The following is a 23,086-nucleotide window of genomic DNA, read 5'->3' as shown; positions in this document are numbered from 1 at the left end:
ATCTCTATCTAATTTCCAAAATAGTAAATCAAACATATTCCATCCCCCTCATCATCATCATGTGAATTCATTGCATTCTCTTAGTAAGTCATAGCTTTAGCATGAGCCAAATGTCAGCAAGCTGTGGCACCACCTCATTTACCTTGTTCACGGGTATCCTCATATCAATGTCTCCCTTAGAAGCTAAAGCTTTCCGATGAGCATAAAAAAGAATGCTCATGTTACCCTATAGGCTATAGACAATTACAAATTACATTATATTATTGCCTAGATTTTTTGTTAGAAAATTGGAGCTAAAGCCAACTTCCCTGAATTGAAGGAATGTTCCAATCCAATCTACAAACATGCTAATTTTGGCTTTACTATAAACTCGGATCGTAAAACCAAGCTCCGCAATAAATGAGACAAATGAAGCCACCAAGGGCAAGGCGACACTCATAAATAAGCCACTCCCTTCCCATCAAGTCCACATATTGCCAAAATACATTCACATGTCTTTGTTTTATTGTGAAAAAAAAAAAAAGGATAAATTTCATCACTTTTGCCTACAATTGGATCTCCACCAACTACCACGACCCCCTATCCAGACTTCAAAGCTCATCTTCAACTACATGAATTGATAATGATAATGCTTTTTTAGCTATTGATTTAGACCAATCAATCATTCATACAGAAACTTGTGTGGAAGTTTGTGTCTCCTCTCCCAAAATTTGCTGCCATGAACCCAATCATTCTCTTTCTTTTTTTTTCACTGTTTATTATGACATTATCTTTGCAAACTGAGCCAGCAAAAAACAATGCTCAGATCATCGTAATGGGCCTTGTTTATTGTGACGTTTGCACCAACAACAGCTTCTCCAGACACAGCTACTTTTTACCAGGTGAAGTATCTCTCAACAACCTATGATTGTTCCAAGTTTTGTTGTTTACACTATGGAACAAATTCAAACAAAAGCAGGGTTCTTATATTAAAATATTTGCCTAACCAGGCGCAGAGGTTCAAATAGACTGCAACTTCAGGGCATATGTTCCAAAAACAAAAGAACAGGTATCATTCTCAGTCAACAGAACTACAGATAAACATGGAGTTTACATGGTAGAAATACCATCAGTTGATGGGATCGAATGTGCGGAGGCAGACACTGCATCTACTTGCCAAGCAAGCTTAGTTGGGAGCACATCTGCTTCCTGCAATATTCCTGGTTACAGTAGTACAACAGATGAGATGGCAATCAAATCCAGACACCCCAATCTCTGCATCTACGGCCTAGCTGCAATGAATTTCAGACCGTTGAAAAGAAATGCTCGCTTGTGCGGGAAATAAAGTAGGGTTCTTCCCACATTACACACTCCATATGCTTTTCATTTTGCTACTTTTCTCTTTTCTCTCTTTTCTTAACACAGTAATCCCAGCTATAGAAGATAGATACAATCTCCTTACCCTCAGCTATCCTGTGATGGTTCTTTCCATTTCCCAGTCTGCACATAATACAAGAAGTGGAGAACCGGCAATACCCTTTCGCCTTTGCCTTCCAGCCTTACTTGGTGCTCTTTAAAGAAGAACAAAGGGCCACATATTACTAGGTATTTTCATTCTTGCATTGCTTTTATGCTTTGTATGAGCACATTCAATTGTGTCCAGGTCAAGCATGGAGGCATACATGATGATTTACCAGATTTTATTTAGATCGGCCTTTAGTTACAACACAATGTATGAAATGTATGAAGTGACTAAAGATATTAGTAATAATCATCTTTTTATATGTGAAAGCTAAACAATTTGCCAAAGCCTGATATTTGCATCGCTTTTAGAGGTATTTTTTTTTATCTGAATTGATGCAAATACGGGTGTGTTAGATGTCAATTATTACAGTCGGGACTGTATCAGAGTTCTTACTTTTTAATTTCACGTCATAAGCAACAAGCATAATGCATATAGGAGGCAAATGTAACATACCTCTCTTCTTTAAGGTGATCTAACTTCTGCTTTGGTCTTTTATGCATTTAATTCTCTTGAATAAAGAATGAAATAACATATGATTGGATTTTAAATCAAGACGCATAACCTCAAGAGGATACAAGTTGGAATTGATGTGCCTCCAGTTCTTAATATATAAAAATCCACATCAAAGTAACCACCCTAGATTGACACTGACACAGCACAGATTTTCAGCTTGGACATTCCCTGTTCCAACTTTACTAGGGATTTGATCATGCGTGATTCTCATTTTGCTCATCAGCAGCATGCCAATCGGACCAACGTAGTAATATTCCACAAATAGAAGACTAGAACAGTGAAATAGAAGAAAGAGTGTTATTAACAGCATTCTGCAAATATTTGTTGTTATCTAAACCTGCATCTCCTCTTGGAAGACCTTCATGGCAGAAACTGGCAACCCTAAAAGAAGATTTATACTTTTCCTCTCTTTTTCATGAGATAGGAACAATATCACTTCTTTCTCAGGCAATGTGACTGGCCCTGATAGAACAGGCTCTCTTTAACTACACTAAGTTGCTCAATTCAATTATAAATTTTGAAGCTTTGATTTCAATTGTGTTATTCAAGTCATTTCTTAGCTTTTCCTAATGTTTGGTTTCAATCAGGTGTCAATTGAGGCTTATTTGTGTTAAAACAGGATAAATAGAGTCAATGTCACGACACTGAGATGCCGATGTCACGACACCGAAAACAGAATACTCTCTTGAGTCTCCACTGCTTCAATGTTGCGACACTGGGGGTTAGATGTCGTGACATTGAGGGTCGAATGTCGTGATATCAAAGATAGATTACCTGGAACATGTTTAAAACACTTAAAACTAAGTCTAAACAATCATAAATCATTCCATAGCACTTTCAAAACATTATCAAACATGATTCAACATCAACACATCATATAATTCCACTTAAAACTAAGTTAAACAAGTCAAAGTTTACAAAATATTCATGGAGGATCAAATACTATCAAATGTCCTCATGAAAGTTCATACACGGCACTGATAACATGATCCTATGTACATGCCATGAATTATTGCCAAAATATTAGATTCATACTCTCTTTCAAGCCTTAGTTTGTGATGAGATGAATAGAGATTAACCTTCACTCTAGAGCTTTAAAACAATTCTCCACTTATGCGAGAACTTAATACGTACATCAAGAATTAAACTTTGTAATTTAAATCAAATCATTACTTTTATATTTACATATATAACACTTATGAATCATGCTATCATACATATATTTGTTTCAATAATAACTCTAGTAAGGTTCCAATTCAATAAGTTTATAAGCTACTTATTTATGTCTTTTTTTTTTAATTTATTTACCTTGTAAATCTATTGCCTAATTGTAGACTTAATAAAATATATAGGATATGAGGAAATGTCGATAATTTACATCAGAGTGCTACTATTATTTGCACGGACGTGCAGTTGTCACTTTGTACCAAAGTGTCACTAACACTTGCATTGTAATACCACTTTCATTTGCACTATAGTGACACTCCCACTTGTGTGTATAGAAATTTTCCTAATAGCATACCATTTATATCCTACTAGTTCTCATTTTATTTACAAGAGCATTCAAACTATACAATTTTATTACAACTACTTACAAATAAAACAATTCAAACTTTTCCTTTTTACAATTTAGTCCTTATATATATAATTATCAAACATTAAAATTCAATTGACATTTACTTTATCAAGATTTTACATTTCACTTGAATGCTTCATATTAACATTTATTTCACTCATCCAACTTTACACTCTTTGTAATTAAGTCATTTTCTTCAAATTCACTATGATATATTTTTCAATTCACTATAAGAATACAATTTCACTTTCAAATAATTTCTATAGTTCAAAATATCATTTTTATATATACTAATAAGTCTAATGAGTATTATTAGTTTTCATTTAGGGTTTTAATTAGATAAAGTAAAAATATTTTTGTACTTTCAACAAAATGCTTGGGATGAGCTATTCTCTCTTTATCCCCAATTTGTTCTTTCACTTCTCTTCATCAATATAACACATAACACATGTAGACAATATTAAAACATCAATATAATAATCACATACTATTTCTATGCATTTAAAACGAGATAATTATAAAATTTTTAAAAACTTCATCATCTATACCTTAATTTCTCTCAAATTCCTAACTTCTCTTTTATCTCTTCAAATATGTAATTTAGCTAGCTTTACAAGTAATTTATCATGCCATCGAGTAATTTTACTAAAAATCTATAAAATAAAATTAGAATTTAAAACTTGAAAGGGTTGAAAATGGAGGAAAAAAGGGAAAATGAAACTTGCCAAAGAAGAGGAGGAATGTGACGTGAATGTGGTATGATGAAAGTGATGTTTCTACATATTTCTTTTCTTTTCTTTTCTTTTTCAAATACCTATTCAATTTTAATATTTTAAAATATTTAACTAAAAAAAATCTAACATCATCCTATGGTATACATTCAATTTCAATATCCTCCACTATTCATTCTACTCTTTTCATATTATTGCCATTCTAATCCTTCCTCTATTTCCCATTTATCTAATCAAGTCATTTCTTCTTTTTAATTTTCACACTTTTACTTCAATACTTTTCACTCTTTTACGATCTAGTTAATACTCCAAATTAATTTCTTTAAATCCATTTTTTTATTTTTATAATATTCAACTTTCTTTTCCGGTAATATTAATAATTTTGTTTTATTTTTTAAAAAAAATTTAACATGTGTTCAACTCGAAATGACACGGTCCCATTTTAGGGGTGTTACACTCTTCCCATCCAAAATTGTAGTGTGGAAAGATAGCCTAGACCATGTCGTGATGAGAAGAGTGGATGATAAAGAAGGCCTAGCTCTTGTAACCTCAAAAGTAATCTATGGCAGATCATTGCATGTTAAGTGCCTTGGTCCGAGCCCTCCACACGAATGCTGAAAGAGCTTCAAAATTAGTACATTTCTCAAGAACCCCATCTTCCATAGCGTTTTTCTTTAGTTTTTCAAGCTTCTCAGGATCCAAACAGAAACATCTATACAACATTTCATCTTTGTAGAGATCAACAGTACTAGACTTGTCGTCTATCTCAGTAAGTTCCTGATGCAGGTGCTCTATTTTAGGTGAGCTTCGAGCTTTCAGAATGGCTCTGTCTGAAAATGGTGGGCAGTTAGTGGCAAACCTCGGGCTACTTCTCCCCATGAGTTAACAAATTTCATTGCACCAATGCCATCAAACATGCAATGGTTCATGCACAGGCCCAGGACAAATCCTCCGCATTGGAACTTGGTCACCTGGAAACAAAGTTTAACATTCAGATATTCGAGTTGATAAATAAATGCTTGTGCTTATCATGCGAAGAAGTGAATTTCACATATTGAAAATTATTCAATGGTGAAGTTCCACTAGAGGTGGCATCTCTAGTATGTTTTTTGCACCAGGAATGTCATAAACCAACTTCCCAAGAGTCTTGAGGATCAGGCTTTGTTATGTCTCCAATCTCCTCCATCTAACTGTTAGCTTCAGCTTTGAAAAACACAGCCCCTTCCCCCGTGCAGTCCACAAGTAGGTTACCTCGGAGCTGATCGTCAGCCTCCAGGCAAGAGGGTAATAATGAACAAGTACTTTACTTATTGCATCCTTGATCATCTTATCGGCATTTTCATTTTCATTCTCGTTTGACTTAAAGCAACATATGGTGCGAACAACCACTGCAATGTTTTGGTCAATATTAGAAAGAAAGTAAAAGCCCTTTTCTGTCTCTTTAGCAGTACAAACCCGGGGTGGGTCTCCTTGAGTCACACTAAGCTGAGACACTTCCCCATTGGACTTCTCCATTATAGCTGAACATTCAATTGCACCCTGATCCATAATCACAAATGAGATGATATATAGGTATAAATAATATAGGCTAAGAAACAAAACTAACTAGAACATTTGGTCCATATCTAATGCGTTTAAATGTAGAGTTGATTGATTCTGAGGAAACAAACCATGTGAAAAAGATGGTGAGGTCTCAGTGCAGGGAATTGCAGTAGCCAAAACTTGGTAGATGTGAATCACAAATTTGTAATGATAGGATCAGGCTTGGTAGATATATAAGGGAAGCTTAAGACCCTGAGTCACAATTTTGGTTTAACTTTGTTTAAGGAAATGAAAATTATATGAGAGGGGGCCAAGTGGCTATGTTTCATTGGAGTTAGCTAATGCTGAAAATAAAGGAGGATTGATATTTTCAAAATTTGAGTTTCTTGAACCGAAGATCTTGAATTTGGTCCATATGGGTTGGGGTAGGCCACTGGTGGCTGACTGGGTTTTGGTTTGCTTCCCACTATGGTGCTTTGTCTCTTACTATTTTGGCATTCCAACTTGGTTTTTTATGAAACTGGTTTTACTGGTATTAGGTTGCCTGCTAATTCACCCTCGATGAATGGCAATATATTTCTTGCCTTTTACCTACTTTTGAAATAAGAATGACTTCACTTCAACCAAGTAGCCATTATTTCTTACTCTCACCATATTTCTGCAGATATTGGATGATGCTGATGAGCTGTCATACTTGTTTTAGTACAATTAGTTGTACTAATTGTAAGGTGAAACATTCTGCAAAAAAGGTCATTAATATAATAATCATTTCTAATATTAGCCAATGAAATTGTTTACAAAATAAAAGGTTGCTTCAAATATACATCTTCATGATGGATCAGTTATAGCTTAACTGAAACAATGGTGAATTTTGTTGGATAGGCAATTTTTTAATGGATACAGGTAGCTAGTCATTTTTATCATTTTTGTTGGGGATTAAGCTAAAAGAAATAAAATCATTATTGCAGTAAAGTCTTGAGTTTGAATTTTGTAAAAAAAAAAAAAAAACAGTGTTACTATTCAATGTGATTATTGAGAATCTTACACCTAAAAAGTAGGATAAATTACACTCAAGATCACTAAACTATTACTAAATTTATATTTTGATTATTTAACTATTCAAAAGTTTTTATTTAAATCACTGGATTGTTTTTTTTTAAAAAACTCAACTAACGAGCTCCAAATAACGATCGATACAGTAGATTAATACCCATTAACAAATAGAATATATCTTAAATCTAAATCAATTTGATCATTAGTGTAAGAAATCGAAAAAGAAAAATTCATAGATTTGTGACATTCAAAATTGTTTCATAAAAAAAAAAGTTGAACTATAGAAGAGAAGAATAAAAACTTTTAATTGATATAGGTAGTGTGATCAAAAAGCACCATACAGCAGGGGACTTAAATAAAAACTTTTCAAATCCTGCTTAGAGGAAAAGAAAATCATTAGATCGACGAGAAATCCTAAACTTTAAAGAAAAAAGGCCAATGACACACGGCAACAACACTTTAATCCTAGGGAAAAATTGGTGCACAGCTGCTCCAAAGCAAATATATACATATCATTTTAAATGAAAAAAGAGAAAGGGGAAGGGGGATCATATCATTGAAATGAATCATTATCACCCTCAAAATCACATGAAAATATTGGTCCTTAATGTATAGGAATTTTCTGTCACAGTATGTTATGGGTATATATTGACAAGTTGATTTATTTTCAAATAAGTGGGCACAATAGAGTACAGTTCAATGGCTCATACCTCTAGAAAATAAAACATCATGAGCGTAACTTCTATAAGAGTACACATCAAAACCAAAATTTGTGGTCTGGTAAATGTATATATGTAGCTCCTACAAGGAAGCTTTTTTTTTTTTCTCTTTCTGATAGTAATAACATAAGAGGGAATCACTCAACAGGCTGCTTGGTCCGAGAGGCTAATACATGGTAGGATACGATATAACCAAGTCAACCGACATGAGACAGCTTGCCCTGGACAGCCTTGTGTGTGTTTTCTTGGCTAATAAATGCATGCAATCACAGGGTGAACACACTGAACATCCAACAAGAATTGCAAACTGATGTTAGAAGTCAAGCCGGGCCACACTTGCTTAGACAGGCAACTCCCTCTTCCAAATAATCTTCCCTGCTAATCCAAAACTCAGGTGCATCCTGCAACATTGAAATATTGTTTCCATGAATTCCGAATTGTCATCAGATATTACACTACTTCATGCTCAAACCATGAAACATTGTTTTTTCTTTCTTTTTTGTGCTTTTGGCTCTGCACATGAGAATGAATTTGCATGTGCATGTCGAGCAAGAAGTGCACCTTCATAATCCCGGCAAGTACAGCTCCACCAAGATACACCATATGCTTTCTTCGTGGTGGATCCTCAATCCTCAGTCGCAGTTTCTATTTAGAAGCAGGAAAAAACAATTTAAAGACAAGTATCATATTTTGTTTTAGCCATTTACTTGGTTCTACTGTATCCAGCTCAAATGATTATTTGACTTGCTCAATCAATGAAATTAAATAAAATTCAAAAAGAGGTATTTTAGAAACAGAAGATGGAGCAGTTTCTGTTTTAGGTTTTATCAGCAACAAAGGTTACCTTCAACCCATCCTTATTTCCCTTTAGAACCACATCAAGATATCGATCTAGGATTTCCCTCTCCAGCCTGAATCAATAGAAAATCGTCACAAAATCATACTAGAGAATGTAGATAGGAGAATGATGGAACCAGGCTTAAAGAAGATAGTGGAATTCATCGCATGCAATTTCAGAAGTATCTTAGAATATGTTTCGTTATAAAAGCAAAGCATATTACCGACTAGGTAATCCAGGGTACATGGTGCTCCCTCCACTTAAAACTATATGCTGGTAGAGCTGTAAAATATAAAGCCAATGACAAGTTAGATTTACACAAATAAAATCCCAACACTAAGCACATATACATATATCATAGCCAAAGGTTCCGATTTTCCTTTTCTTGGAAGGGTGGGTATCAATAATTCAAGGATTTACCCAACGGCATGGATTTATTAACTGTTTATTATTAACGATGATCCGTTTGGAGTCTGTAGTCCTGACCTCTAAATTTGAGACTTTGTGGGTACATGCTAACAAAAATGCAGGAGATTCCATTTTAAATGGGAATAGAAAGAGTGTTAGAGAATAACTTTTCTTTCAATTGAAAAGTGGATTAGAGGTTTTCAATGCATGGGAATAGTGCTTTGGGAAGTTGTATCCTCCATAGGCAAGCACGTTATACAAAGATAATAAAAGAGAAAAGTCCTTGAGAAAAATGATAACTAATATAAAACTGAAGGGAAATAGAGGCATGAAGAAATGCTGCATAATGACTTAAAAGAAGGATAATACGAAACTTAATTAAAATTCATAGATAGTAACAGATTTACAACATAAAGTGTCAGCACTTTGTTAGAGTAATTCTAGATAGTAGGAACTAGATTCCTAGAAATAATTTAGTACCATCATGCGGTTGTCGATATCCATCTCCTGAATGCAGCGGAAAACCATGTCAGCCATTCCGTCACCTTCAACATCAATAAGTTCCTACAGAAGGAAAACTTTTTCTTACTTTGACAAATATTAAGACTAAATGATATCAGTTCTACCACAACAATTCGTAAGAACTCAAACCCCAGTCTAATCAATCTAAAACTACAGAGAATAACTGAACAGCCAACAGATCTGGCACACCAATTTAAAAACTACATTAAGATTGCAAATACCAATTCACATTGTAACAATCAAATCCATCCAGATAATCCCAGAAAATAGGTAGCACAGGAAAATATTAGTACACAAAGTCAATAACAACAGAGAGAACTACAGTCTTACCGGAGTGAAAAGAGCCTCAGGAGCCTGGAACCTTTCAGTGCCTACTTTAATAACTCTTCCATCTGGCAGCTATTTCAAACAAAAATTTTCAGTATTCTAGATGCAACATTTTTGAGTAAAATCATAAAAGATAACCAGTGGATAACATGTCAAACAAATGAGAAAAAAATGTTTAGGTTCCCGATGAAGTTTCCTGCATATGAGTTACAAATCAAGTATTTTTGGCGGACGAGGGAAATGAAAAATTTACCAAAAGTACTTACAGTATAATTCTTAACAAGGATGGTGGTCTCAAGTCCCAGTTGATATTCCCTTTTGTAATCATAACTGCAAGTAAATACAAGTAATGTGACTTTGGATTACATAAATAATTACATAAAATTGGAAAACAAAAGAAGATGCTTGTTCACCTTATATAGCAGAGTTTCTCTTTGATTTCCCTGACAGTCTCAAAATCAGCAGTTCTATTCATCGCATACCTACAGAAAGACACCCAAAAGATCATTTGATGATCAATAGAATTGGAAGTCTTATGATCTGACAAGTTTTTTGTCACAAAAATTGGTCCTCACCCCCTACGAGAGAGTAAATCAACAAGATAGGATGTTATGTGCCGACCCGCTACATTCATCCGTTTAGTGAGATGAGGAAATGAAAAGCCATCAACAACAGGAACCTGAGACAAAAAAGCCAAAGTAATTATTCTCAAGACTTCACCTGCAGTGCTCCTACAGTAGCACACCCTACTATATACTGCAACTTCTCCTAAAAATAATGGTAAAGGGTTGTAGAACAGTTTACCACATGAGTGACACCATCACCAGAGTCGATAACTAATCCAGTTAGCAGCCCTGTAACAATTCACAGTAATGCTAAATCATATGCAAAAAAAAAGATAAAGCAGACAGTACAAAAAATAAACATTAATGGTTTTGAACAAAGATTCTTGCATTTCACAGTACAAGATTACAATATTCTCGGTAACAGGCTGTAATAGCTTCCATTGTTTTCAAAGGCAGTAGCTGAACCCCATGGCAAGTTGTGAATATTATACAAGCGGGCACGCACACACAGACAAATATATATAACAAAAACTAGACCTTCAATAATTTCAGTAGGCACCTTGAGCATACAAAGTTAAAACAGCCTGGATCTGAATGAAGACACCAGCAAAGTTGTATTTTTCAAACATGGTCTCAACCTGCAATCTCAAATCGAACCCAACTCATCAGATCCTAAAGTAAAAGTTCTTGAAAATTTCAATCGATCAGTAAACAAAAAAAATCAGTCTTCAAACCATTTTTTCACGGTTTTTTGATGGATTAAGAGGTGGGTCAGTAAGTAATATCTTGCATTCACTTGGATTAATCTGCTTAGGAACAACATAAAACATAATTAAGACCAATAAAATAAATTTAAAGAAAAACATGAATGAGAGTTAAACAACAAAAATTAAGGAAAGAAGACCTTTAGTTCATTGTAAAAGGCATGATCCCAAATATGATACATATCATCCCAATTCTGCACAATTCCATTGTTAACTGGATATGATATATCCAATTGATGTCTCAAATCGGCACATGCTTCTCCAACAACAATATCCTAACCAAAGCTCAAATTATGAAAATGAAGATAAGAAAAACAGTAAATTAAAATGATCAAGATCTTAGAAATGAAAAACTTCGAAACAAGGAAAAGAAAAAAGCAAAATTATAAGAGAATGGTTTTAGGACCTTCAACTCCTGTTCCACGAGAGATTCCTCGTATCTTAACATAGGTCTACCGACCACGCACGGAAACACCGATGTGGGAAAGTTTTCTCCGGCGAACCCACATTTTACGTACTGCAATCGAATATTAAATAGATCTAGTTAAGTAAACAAAAAGAAATGAAATAAACAAAGAGAAAAGGAGCTGTGTAAGGGCTAAAATTTAGCTTAAAGTGGGCAATCAGTAATTTATGTGAGAGAGAGAGAGAGTAAAATGAAAATTACGCCGGTGCCGTTGTCGCAAACAACGACGTTGCGGTTATCCATAGAGAAAAAAAATCGTCGACTGATTGGGCTTCACTGCATTTACATCTATCTATCAATCTATCACTTTGGTACAAGTTTGAAGCAGAACACGGTAAGGGGTGGATGCCAAAGAAATCCGGGCGGTGTTCATTTCCCGGATTTCACATTTATTTCCAAATTAGTTTATTTTAAAAAATTAAAAATAAGTTTAAAATATGCCATAAGTCCCTCTACTCATTGAAGATTTGAAATTTAGCTTTTATATTTTCATTTCTAGGAATTTAATCCCTATACTTTAAAGATTTTAATATTCATGTTCAATTGTTAATATTTTTTTTCTTCAATTCAATTTCATTACAACATCAATTTTTCTTTTTAGTTATATGGCTACTAAATGAGTTTTTATTTTTATTTTAAAATGTAACGCCAACAAATTTAACAAAAAATTAATAGTTTTAATAATTGAATCAATTTTAAAATATGCAAAATAGATAAACTAAATTCCTAAAAATAAAAGTGTATGGACTAAATTTTAATTTTTAAAGAGGAAAAAATTCATAGTATATTTTAACCTAAAAATAATATAAAATTAATTTTTTAAAAATAGAAAAACAAGAAAAGAAAAACAAAAGGGTTTAATTCATTAAGACTCCATCAATAGTATAATATAATTTATATTAGAATCAGTTTAAGGTAGTCAGTACCATATTAATGAGCATACTGTTTTCCTACTAAATTTAATATGTATTGGAATCAGTTTGTTTTGATGAACCATTTCGAATTTATTAATAATTTTAAAAAATATAAATGTGTATAAAAATATTTACAAATATCAAATTATAATATACTTATGCATCGATCGATGCCAAGGGCTAGTAGGGGTCTGGGCCCCCATAAAATAGAATTTTTTTTATTTGGGCCCTTTAAAATTTTAAATTAGTACATGTAAAATTGTACTTTTGTCTCCTAAAATGATAAAAATTTACTTTAATCTTTTAAAAATTATAAAGATATATGCTATTAAAATGGTGAATTTATATTTTACTATCATAAAATTACAATTTAATTTCGACCTCTTAAAAAAATTTTAATTTCGCCTCTAGCTAATGGACAATGTTTCAATAAAAAATTTTATTATTTACTAGCATAATGTTAAAAGTTAAAATTTTTATATTTTTTATATTACGTATGCTTCAGATGGTGAAATTTGAACATGTTTAATAAAATTTAAAAATATAATTTCATTTATTAAAAAATATTTTATTTAATAAATTATGATTAACATATTTTTATATAAAATTTAAATATTTATTGAAATGATATCTTAATTAAAATTTATTATTTATTATTTCACTTAAGAATAGAACTAATTATTTCACTTAAGAGTATACTTCTTGTTTTATGGTTGTTGTTGTTGTTATATATGAAAAATAAAACTCTTATGGAGTGTAAAAATAAAACATGAAAAATTAGTTGCACAACAAACTTCGTTGCTATAAAGAAATGTTGTTATAAAGGGTGATTGTTATAGAGAAGGTTAACTATAGTTTAATTTTTTTATAATTTTATATCTCAACTTTTACGATGTCACTTATTAGCCCAAATAATTTATTTGATTAAAATGTTGATGTAACTTTTAAGGGTTGTCAAAACTAGTAAAATTATTTGTTAAATTCAAGTTCATTGAATGTCATTTTTTGTTACATAGCAACTAAGTAAGTATTTTTTAATTTCAAAAATCACCAATGAATTTAAGAGAAGAATTTAAGGTGTTAACAATCGATCTTAATATTTAAATTTGAAAATAAGTGAGACTAAATTTCTAAAAATATATGGATACTAGATTTCAAATGTAAAAAAGTACATAAACTTGAATTATATTTTAACCTTTCAAATGTTTATTATATAATTTGACTCAAAAATAATTAACTCAACAAATCGTGGTAAAAACTATAATAATAATAAAAACAAGGTTCAATATTATAATTTCACGTTAACCTTCGAACCCAATGACGTTGTTTTCTTCTTTATATTTATTTATTTTGATATTAATTGATCAACCATGATAGCTTGTTGGAATACATTATAGCTTATGAAAAAATATATAAATATATATATTGAATAGCTAATTGAGGTCTATCTCTTGGTATTATAGTTATTGTGTCACGAGGTTAGAATTTTAGTTTCGCAGTTTGTGTGATCTTAGGTGATTTCTTGATTTTAAATCTGCCTAAATCAGCCTAACTCTTGCTAAGTGAGAATTCTCGACAAAAAATTCTTCAAGGAATCGAAAATAAAGCGGAAGCGATTCAAAGACAAAATAGTAATGAAAGGACAAAAAAAGCCACAAGAAAGCAATGTCCACAAAGTGTTTACATCAATACTATGAAGGATTATAGCTGAGTGATTAGAAATGAGGGGAAAACCTCTATTTATAGTTAAGTCTCCTCAAATCCAACAATACAAGTTAGTTTACATCAACAAATGAGTTAAGTCAATATACAATTTGAGATTATTAAGGGATTTACATAATCCCCTAAGTTTACAAAATCAAATCTTATCAGATTACATATATTCTAAGATTACTTTTTATATTTACAAATGTAGCCCTAGTTTTCCTTAAGTACTTCACTTAGCCACCAAGACTTCAAGTAGATGAGTTTCTCCACATGTTTCACGAATCGGGCCTGTTCAAGTAGGTCGAATAAGCCTCATTTAATCAATTGGCATTCATGGGATGCTCTTTACACGTTAGTCATGGGCTTTTGATTTAAGGATGTTTTTCCTTATATTTAAAGGTTGAGGAGAGGTTATATGTAGAAGTAAACATTATATCAAAAATAAAAGTTTACTATTTTATAAACAACATTATTGACATCACTTATCTTCTCGCATGCTTAATATTCCCTCCTATCATACAAACTTTTTAAACTTCACTTTTTCATCTTTCATTAGCATTTCAATATCTAATAAATCTTCAATTGCATGGATTGCAAGCCATACGTGCCTAAAATAGTTCTTTAAAATCCTATTTGCTGAGTGAAAGCTACTTCCAATGCTTTCACAACAGCAGTTGATCAAACCATAGTTGGATACATATAATAACAACTCCCATAACAAATCCCTCATTATCCTGTAAAATAACTCATATCCTATGCCTACAATTTTGTTACGTTAATTAATACTAGCCAGCATTATCAACTTCCTTGATGCTTCTCTCCAAAAATTCCTTTGGGCTTATGCTACACAATTTTGCATCATTCGATCTTTTTCATGATTTCTAAGGAATGGTCTTGTTATTTCTATTGTTCTTATTTCATCCTTACTTATAATATTTTGATGTTCCTTAGCATTTCTTGCATTGTAAATTTGTCTATAGCAATACTAGGATCTAGATTATTAAACTTCTTAACTGCCTTTTCGATTCAATCAATATAGTTTTAGCTAGTTTATCAATCAATCGTTCTGGCATCAACCACAACCTTTAAGATACTCTTTGATCTTAGGAATTCCTTTAGACCATAATACATCTTGATAATTGTTTTTCACTTCTTAGATTCTTTATTGAAGCTTGCAATCTGTTGGTAAAATCCTATTACACAATTTCCATCCAAACAATTTAATTTCATTTGGTACCTTTGCATTCCAAATTCTCCTCCACATTAGTCTATGTGGTCCAATCTTAGCATCTTGGCTTTGAAAACATTTATTTTCACTCATTATCGTGTATTTGTCATCTATTTCATAATGCCAAAGAATCATGTCTGAAGCTCTAAATTTATTACAATGTTACTTATCTTTAGTTTGAACTTAGACAATCAATGAGCTAATATTTGCTTGTCACAATTTCTCTATGCATACAAAATATAAAAAAATAGAAATACAAAAAACATAATAGTAAAATGTGAAATTAACTTTATTTATTTATTCATCGTTCAAATAAAAAGAAAATAATTACATATTTATTACAATATGGGCACATTTGCCAACACTAGTCTCATGTTTGACATCACTTGTACGAGGGCAAGTTCTACATCATCATGGTGCACTCTTGACACCATTCATCTTAGCATAACTTGCAAATTGACACCTTTTAACTATTAACATGGTTCTTCGCATATGCATTGATTTCAAACAAAACAACTCGTTACCATTTTTTTTTTTGTAGTTAATCATGTGTGGAGTATCTTAGCAGAATAATACTGTTACGGACTAACACTCAAAGGTTGGTCCCTGAAGACTTATGCATAAAATTTTACTTTTAGAGGACTTCTATGTGTAGACCCAAATCTAGTAACTTATACACGCAGATCCAAACTTGGTAGGTTCATACATGCGGATTCCTACTTGTGGGTCCCTATTTAGTAAACACATTTTCGTAGACTCACACTAGTGGACTCACAGGCTCAAATTCATGCATGCAAACTCATTCTTGGCAGATTTAGATTTGCGGGATAATATCTTGGCGAACTTAGACTTGAAGATTCATATTTAGCGATTAACACTTGTAGACTATTGCTTGAAAGATAGTCCATGTGGACTCTTGCTTGAAAGATAGTCCATGTAGACTCTTATTGGAAAGATAGTCCATGTGGACTCTTGCTTGAAAGATAGTCCATGCAGACTCTTATTGGAAAGATAGTCCATGTGGACTCTTGCTTGAAAGATAGTTCATGCAAACTCTTGCTTGAAAGATAATCCATACGGACTATATGGCAGAGGACTGTATATAGCCTTAACATGGAAACTTGAGGACATACTGAACAGATTGGAATAACTTGAAACATAAAGGCAAGTTTTATGGACTGTCATAACTTGAATATGCCATGGTCATAGGACTTGCATAGAGTCTCACTCTTGAGAAGAATCCTAGTAGGGCCATCACATACTTGTGCGCATATATCCCTGTACAGTCCAACCAAACATCCACAAAGCCAAATAGTATGCCTATACATTCTCCATATCCTCTAACCAAATATCCACTCTCTTATTGACCGTTCAACACTTTCCATGCAATCATTAACCCAAATTAAGATAAAATATTAGAAACAAGCCATTATTTCGCAATCGGCCTCTCAGAAAATTGACAATCATCATTAATACCCAATCCATCCCCTAAATTATACAATTTGGTACAAATAGGATATCGTAAGATCTAATTAAAACATATAAAAAAAACTTAGGGTTGTCGATCCAATATGTGTAACACCCCTAACCCGTCTCTGTCGTCAAATTAGGGTTACAGAGCATTATCGTACAATCGAAAACATTTAACAACATAATATTAAAATAAATTAAACACATCATAATCCACCCAAACACATTCACTGTGTCTCTAAATCGAGCCTTCGAGGTCCTAAAAATATCATAGAAGCAAATCAGGACTAATTTGAAACAAAACAAAAAGTTTAAGAAAAAATATGAAAAAATTGGAAAAAAGGGGTCACACGATCATGTGAAATCACCCCAGGCTATGTAACTTCCGAACCAAGGACACACAGTCCTATCCCTGCCCATGTCCTCATCCATATAATTCACTAAATAGGGTCACACGACCATGTCACACGCCTGTATACCAGGCCGTGTAACTCTCTAGTTGCTCCACACGCTTGTGTGCCAGGCCGTGTGCTAGGTCGTGTAACTCACTGAATTGAATCCTAAGAAATTCTTAGATGACACACGGCCATGTCGCCAGGCCGTGTGTCTCACACGACCTTGTGACAATCCATGTGAACCCAAATTTTACCTAAAATCAAACCATTTCATACCTAATTCATGCATAATCATTCAAACCATTTAAACACACATTCAAGGGTTTCAAACACCATTCAAACATGCATAAACATGCCACTTCAAACATCCTAAATCACCTAACCAAAATGCCATTCAAAGGCACCACAATTATACCAAAACATTCCATACCAAAACTAGTCAACATTACCTTATTTCAAGCATTATAACTTAGTTCAATTACTTACCAAAATATACCACAAATGACCATTATCAAACCATTCTAAACATACCATAAAGATGCTTATTTACAAGCATTAGCAAGTGGCCAAAAATGATAAAGTTTGGTAAACATTAAAGTGCACCAACCAAACATAATCTTCAAGACATAAACATTACAAAGCACCATTATAAAACATCTTATACATGCCATTATTAACCTTGGCCAAAATATACAAAAATTACCGAAAAGACTTTTAGATAGTGTGATAGATCTCCGACGAGTTTCCAAATCGATCGAGCTTCTGATAATCTATAAAACAAAGAAAAGAAACTACGTAAGTAATGAGTGCTTAGTAAGCTCGTATAAACCTTAAACATAACTTACCATTTCTATAATACGATTCATAGGATAAGTATAAACCAAAACCAATGCCATAAGCTTTGTATGAGCCTATACAAAATCATCAAACTCACAAGTTAGTATACTTGTTCATGATATATATGAAATCAACCATAAGATATGTGGTTTACCATGTATAAACATAACATTTTACATCATTAATGTTACCATAATGTCATGATTAATTGCATTTGCATACTTACCATTTTCTATTCCTTTTCTTACCCTTTGAACCATCTAGAATTACATTGGATACTCAGGAAAGCTCACACGAAGTGTGCCTTTACATATAATTGTAACCTTTCCTTTACATTAATGCTCACACGAGCTGTGAAATGGGCCTACTCACACAAGCTGTGGGTCGGAATGTAAGCTACACAATGCTGCTCACACGAGCTATGGAGAATCCCCAACAAATGCAATACGTTATCCATCAGTAGGACATTCAAGAACAACACCCGAAACATGAAATCTCTAATGACATGTCATTTTTATCTTAAGAATTCCTAGAAAGGTTCAACTGGGATTCATTATCCGTCAATTCCTCATAGCATTGATACATTTACAATCCAACTCATTTATATCTCAATAACATAACAAATTTTCAAATTTAATTAACATTAAAATGATTACAGTTCATACGAATTTACCTCGATAATTAGGGGCGTAGTAATATAGTCGAACTAATTCGAAGCTTTAGCTTTTCCTCGATCTAAGTCCAAACGTGGTTTATCTTGATCTACAAAGATATTTCCAATCAATTAAATACTTATAATATTCAATTTAATCCATATTTCATATTTATGAAAAATTACCAATTTGCCCTTAACATTTTAATTTTTCACAATTTAGTCTTTAAGCTTATAATTTAAAATCTAACCATTTTAATTTAAATCCATGTTAACCATAGATGCAAGGGACCTTGATACAACCCATATTACCATCATTTCATAATAAAGCCTATAGATTTACACATTTAACAATTTAATCCCTAATTTCGAAATTCATTAAAAATCACTTAACAAAACTTGTTTATTTTTCAAAAAAGGTTCATAATCTATCAAATAATATAAAAAATTATTCAAATAATTCATGGTAAGTCCTTCAATCTTTATCAATTTTACAAATTAACCCTTGGGCTAGCTAGATTAAGCTAAAATGAACTCAAAAACATAAAAATCATTAAAAACGGGGCTTGAATGCATACCATGCAAGAAGAAAACAAAACCGAAGCTTTCCCCCTCTTCAATTGTGAAATTCAACCAAGACAAGTGAAAATAAGAAAGATGATAACTTTGTTTCATCTTTCTTTATTTAATTTTTCTTTTAATTACTCAATTACCATTTTAACATTTAAAAACTATTAAAATTTCAACAAAAACTTATCCATGCACATCCACTAACACCTTAAATGGCTTATTTACCATTCAAGTCCTTTATTTTAAGATTTCATAGCCATTAGACCCCTTTAACTAATAGAACTCAACTTTTTTACCTTTTACGATTTAGTCCTTTTTACTTAATTAACTACTTAAACATCAAAATTTCTTAACAAAATTTTAATATGACCTTAATATATATACCCGTAGACATTAAATAAATAATAAAATAATAGTTTACTCGTCGAAATTGTGGTCCCGAAACCATTGTTTCCGATATCACTGAAAATGGGTTGTTACAATATGACCAAGTTGGGATCAAAATTTAGGGTGTGAGATAGATAATGTCCTAAGTGTTTGGGCATGCCCAAAACATAAAACAAGGTACTGGGATAAAAAATACAAGTTTTGGAGGTGTGGCTTTAAAATTTGCTTAAAAACACTTCCATCCCAAACATCATCAAGTTATATGATTAGGTTTTAAATTATTTCAATTCATTAAAAAAACTCTTTTAAACTTAAATGTATCTTATGAGCATGCCAAGTCAATTAAAAACCAAAACTTAACTTGGGTAAACTAAAGATATCATAACTATCATTTTAAACATAATTATTCAAATGTAAAATCTTACTCAAAAGTCCCAAATATTCTAGATTATGAATAAAAAAAAATCAAGTTTTCAAAAGAATAACCATCTGAGGTACATCTACCTTAAACATACAAGTGTAACGACTTAGTTTCTAGTGGCGTCAGAAAGCGTGGTTTTAGAACCCTATTTCGTAAATCAAGTTTATAAATATTAAATAGGGATATTTATAGAGTTAGTGTATAAATAAATTGGAATTTGGTTAGTTAATTTGGCTGAAATTGTAGTTAATTAAGGCATAAGGACTAAATTGTAAAAGTTTGATTGCTATAGATTTTTAATTAGGAAATGCTTGGGGACTTAAGTAGCAATCACCCAAAGGACTAAATGGTTAATAAACTATTTTTAAATAGTTAATAGTGGATGATGATGCTGAATGTCATTATTTTAGCTTAAACATGATTGAAGTTAATTAAATTTAATTAATTAAGCTAATTAAGATTAATTAATAGACTAATCAAAATATAAAAGCCAAAGCTTAGTGGAAGATGTTATCATCTTCTTTTTTCCCCGAGCCATGAAAAACAAAGATAAAAAGAAAAGAATAAAGTTTAGGGTTCAAGCATTCGACCATTAATTTGGTAAGTGCAATCAAGTTATTTTCCTGTAATTTCTATAGATTTGAGGCTATGGGAGTTTGATTTATCTAGCCCATGTACCAATTTTTGAAAGTTTTAAATTTTAAAAGGTTACCATTGTTGATTTCTTGAAGAATTAGGTGTGAATTTGATAGAAAATAAGCTTAGTTTAAGAAAAAAGACTAAATTGTAAAGCTTAATTGTTGATTTCATAAATTAGGGATTAAATTGAATAAAATAAAAAAATTATCATGAAATTTTGGTAGGAATAAGATCCCTAATAAATATATATGAAATCAAATTTCAATCCGAAGCTCTAAATCGAAAGTTATGTTTGCCCCGACATTAGGGGCTAAATTGAAGAAATTGAAAAATATGTATGAATTTAAATTTGAATTTGATTTGATATGGAATTTGATATTGTGTTATTTTTGAATTATTATTCGTAGCTAAAGACGACGTAAGATCGTCAAGAAGGACAATAAAGGTGAGAGTCGACGACGAGTGACGCGAGCTTTTGGTTTGTATCTCTATGACTCGATATCAATCTAATTACTGCATATTCATGTTAAATTGCATGATTTTGTAACGAGGTGAGTATATATGTGTTGTTATATTTGCTTTGGCTCTTCTGATGATACACTTAGGTGCTAGTATATTTGTTTCTGTTTATCCTTTTTATTGATTATTAAAACAATAAACAATAAAAAAACATTTTGAATAGAGACTTTTTTGACTAAAATACCAATAACTTTTTTTTTAAATTATGAAAATAGACCGAATTTTTGAATATCTACGGGAATGGGTCGATTTAGGTAAAATGCTTCCAATTGGAAGTATTTTCAGTGGAAACCCCGAAAAACGGTTCCAGCTGGAAGCGTTTTTTATGTGTCACTAGTAAAACGTATCCAGATGGAAGCGTTAATGAAAAACGTGTCCAGCTGGATGCATTCCCCCCAACGGCTATTTTAAATAGTTATTGCCCCCCAACGGTAAAAAAAATAAAAATAAAATCCCCTACTAATTTCTCACAATTTTCTATAAAAAATCTCTCAAATTTCTTAAACCACTCTCAAAATTCTCTTAAATTTACAACTAAAATTCTATTTCTATCTAAATTAGATTTTATTAATATTTTTTAAAATATTTTTATTAAAAATAATTCGTGTTCTATATAATTAGTAATAGTCGGGTCTCTAATACGTCTTGATGATAAGCACATTTTCATCAATCAATTCCAAATGGTAAGAATAAATTTTAACAAATTTTAATTTTGTTTAATTTTTTATTTCATTGTTATATTTTAACTTAATTTTCTGTATATTTATTACGTAAATAAGCAGAAGATCAAATTTTACAATACCATATTCGTAATCTACCTAGTCCTCTATCACCGTTGATCAAACTATACTTGAAGGAAGCCGATTTTTGGCACGTGGCTCTTTTAGGCCGAGGGTGTAAGTTAGACCAAAACTCGTAAGCGTATTGGTGGAGAGGTTGAGACCCAAGACGTAAACATTTCATCTTCCATGTGGCAAGTGTACTATCACTCCGGAGGACGTGCATTTACAGTTGGGTTACCGATGGATGGGTTGGTAGTTATCAGGTCTGTTTACTTTGCTGTTTGGGGAGCCGTAGGTGGTGAGTTTGTGGGTTCGGCTTCAAAGACAATTTACGGAGGTTGGATCGAAATGGCTTGGATACGAAAAAAATTTGCGAGGTTAGAATGAGGATTCTACTAAAGCGGAAAGAGAATAACACGTTCGAGTGTACATCCTTCAAATCATTGGAGGTATCTTGATGTCAGATAAGTCACAAAATCTCATCCATCTAAGGTGGCTGCTGAAATTCGTCGATTTTAAAGAACGGGCGAACTCAGTTGGGGGTCTGCCATGTTGGCGGTATTGTATCGAGAGATGTGTTGGGCGATGCAAATAGGAAAAATCAAAATCGGTGGTTGCATTTTACTGCTGCTAAGAAGTTATTTAAATAGGTGGAACCATGTGTTGAGTCACGTGGGATTACTTACTGAGCTTTAAGATATACGGCTTCTGTTAGACTAATGACCAGAAACGGAGGTAAGTATTTCTTTAAATTTCAACTATATAATCTTAATGTAGTTGATTTCATATTTAGTAGTATATATATAACTAATGTTTTTATCACGTTAATATAGTTTGAATAGACACCATATGAGAATCCGTTAATTTGAGAAGTCCTCCCCGATGAATTCTTTGTGAATCCCAACACCTGGCACGTGAAGTTCCTGTTGGTAGTGTACGCTACTGTTGAGATACACGAGACCAATAGAGTGTTAGGTAGTTCAGATTTTGAAAATTAATTCTCGTGGCACGTCAAGACCTTGATGATCTGCATCCT

The 23,086-nt window shown here is 32.4% G+C and overlaps 2 protein-coding genes across 2 annotated transcripts; one reads left to right on the top strand and one right to left on the bottom strand.

The window, feature by feature from the left end:
- The first annotated feature begins 371 nt into the window (after window positions 1–371).
- On the top strand, window positions 372–1,779 carry LOC128295513 (uncharacterized). Its single transcript, XM_053031165.1, has 2 exons — window positions 372–881; window positions 990–1,779. Exons 1-2 carry the CDS (start codon window positions 719–721, stop codon window positions 1,322–1,324), a joined length of 498 nt encoding a protein of 165 aa, XP_052887125.1. The 5' UTR covers window positions 372–718; the 3' UTR covers window positions 1,325–1,779.
- Window positions 1,780–7,554: 5,775 nt separating this feature from the next.
- LOC108450277 (actin-related protein 2) lies at window positions 7,555–11,945 on the bottom strand. The gene is made up of 15 exons (XM_017747868.2): window positions 11,731–11,945; window positions 11,470–11,580; window positions 11,204–11,338; window positions 11,034–11,105; window positions 10,859–10,937; window positions 10,538–10,587; window positions 10,309–10,412; window positions 10,147–10,215; window positions 10,000–10,063; window positions 9,737–9,805; window positions 9,365–9,448; window positions 8,700–8,758; window positions 8,483–8,549; window positions 8,200–8,283; window positions 7,555–8,039 (listed from the first exon to the last, which is right to left on the bottom strand). The coding sequence occupies exons 1-15, from the start codon at window positions 11,770–11,772 to the stop codon at window positions 7,959–7,961; spliced, it is 1,170 nt and encodes a 389-aa protein (XP_017603357.1). The 5' UTR covers window positions 11,773–11,945; the 3' UTR covers window positions 7,555–7,958.
- Window positions 11,946–23,086: the final 11,141 nt, after the last annotated feature.

This window comes from Gossypium arboreum, chromosome 7, assembly GCF_025698485.1.
Source record: "Gossypium arboreum isolate Shixiya-1 chromosome 7, ASM2569848v2, whole genome shotgun sequence".
Lineage (NCBI taxonomy): Eukaryota > Viridiplantae > Streptophyta > Magnoliopsida > Malvales > Malvaceae > Gossypium > Gossypium arboreum.
The sequence above is the reverse complement of the archived record's forward strand: the minus strand, read 5'-3'. Positions and strand labels throughout refer to the sequence as shown.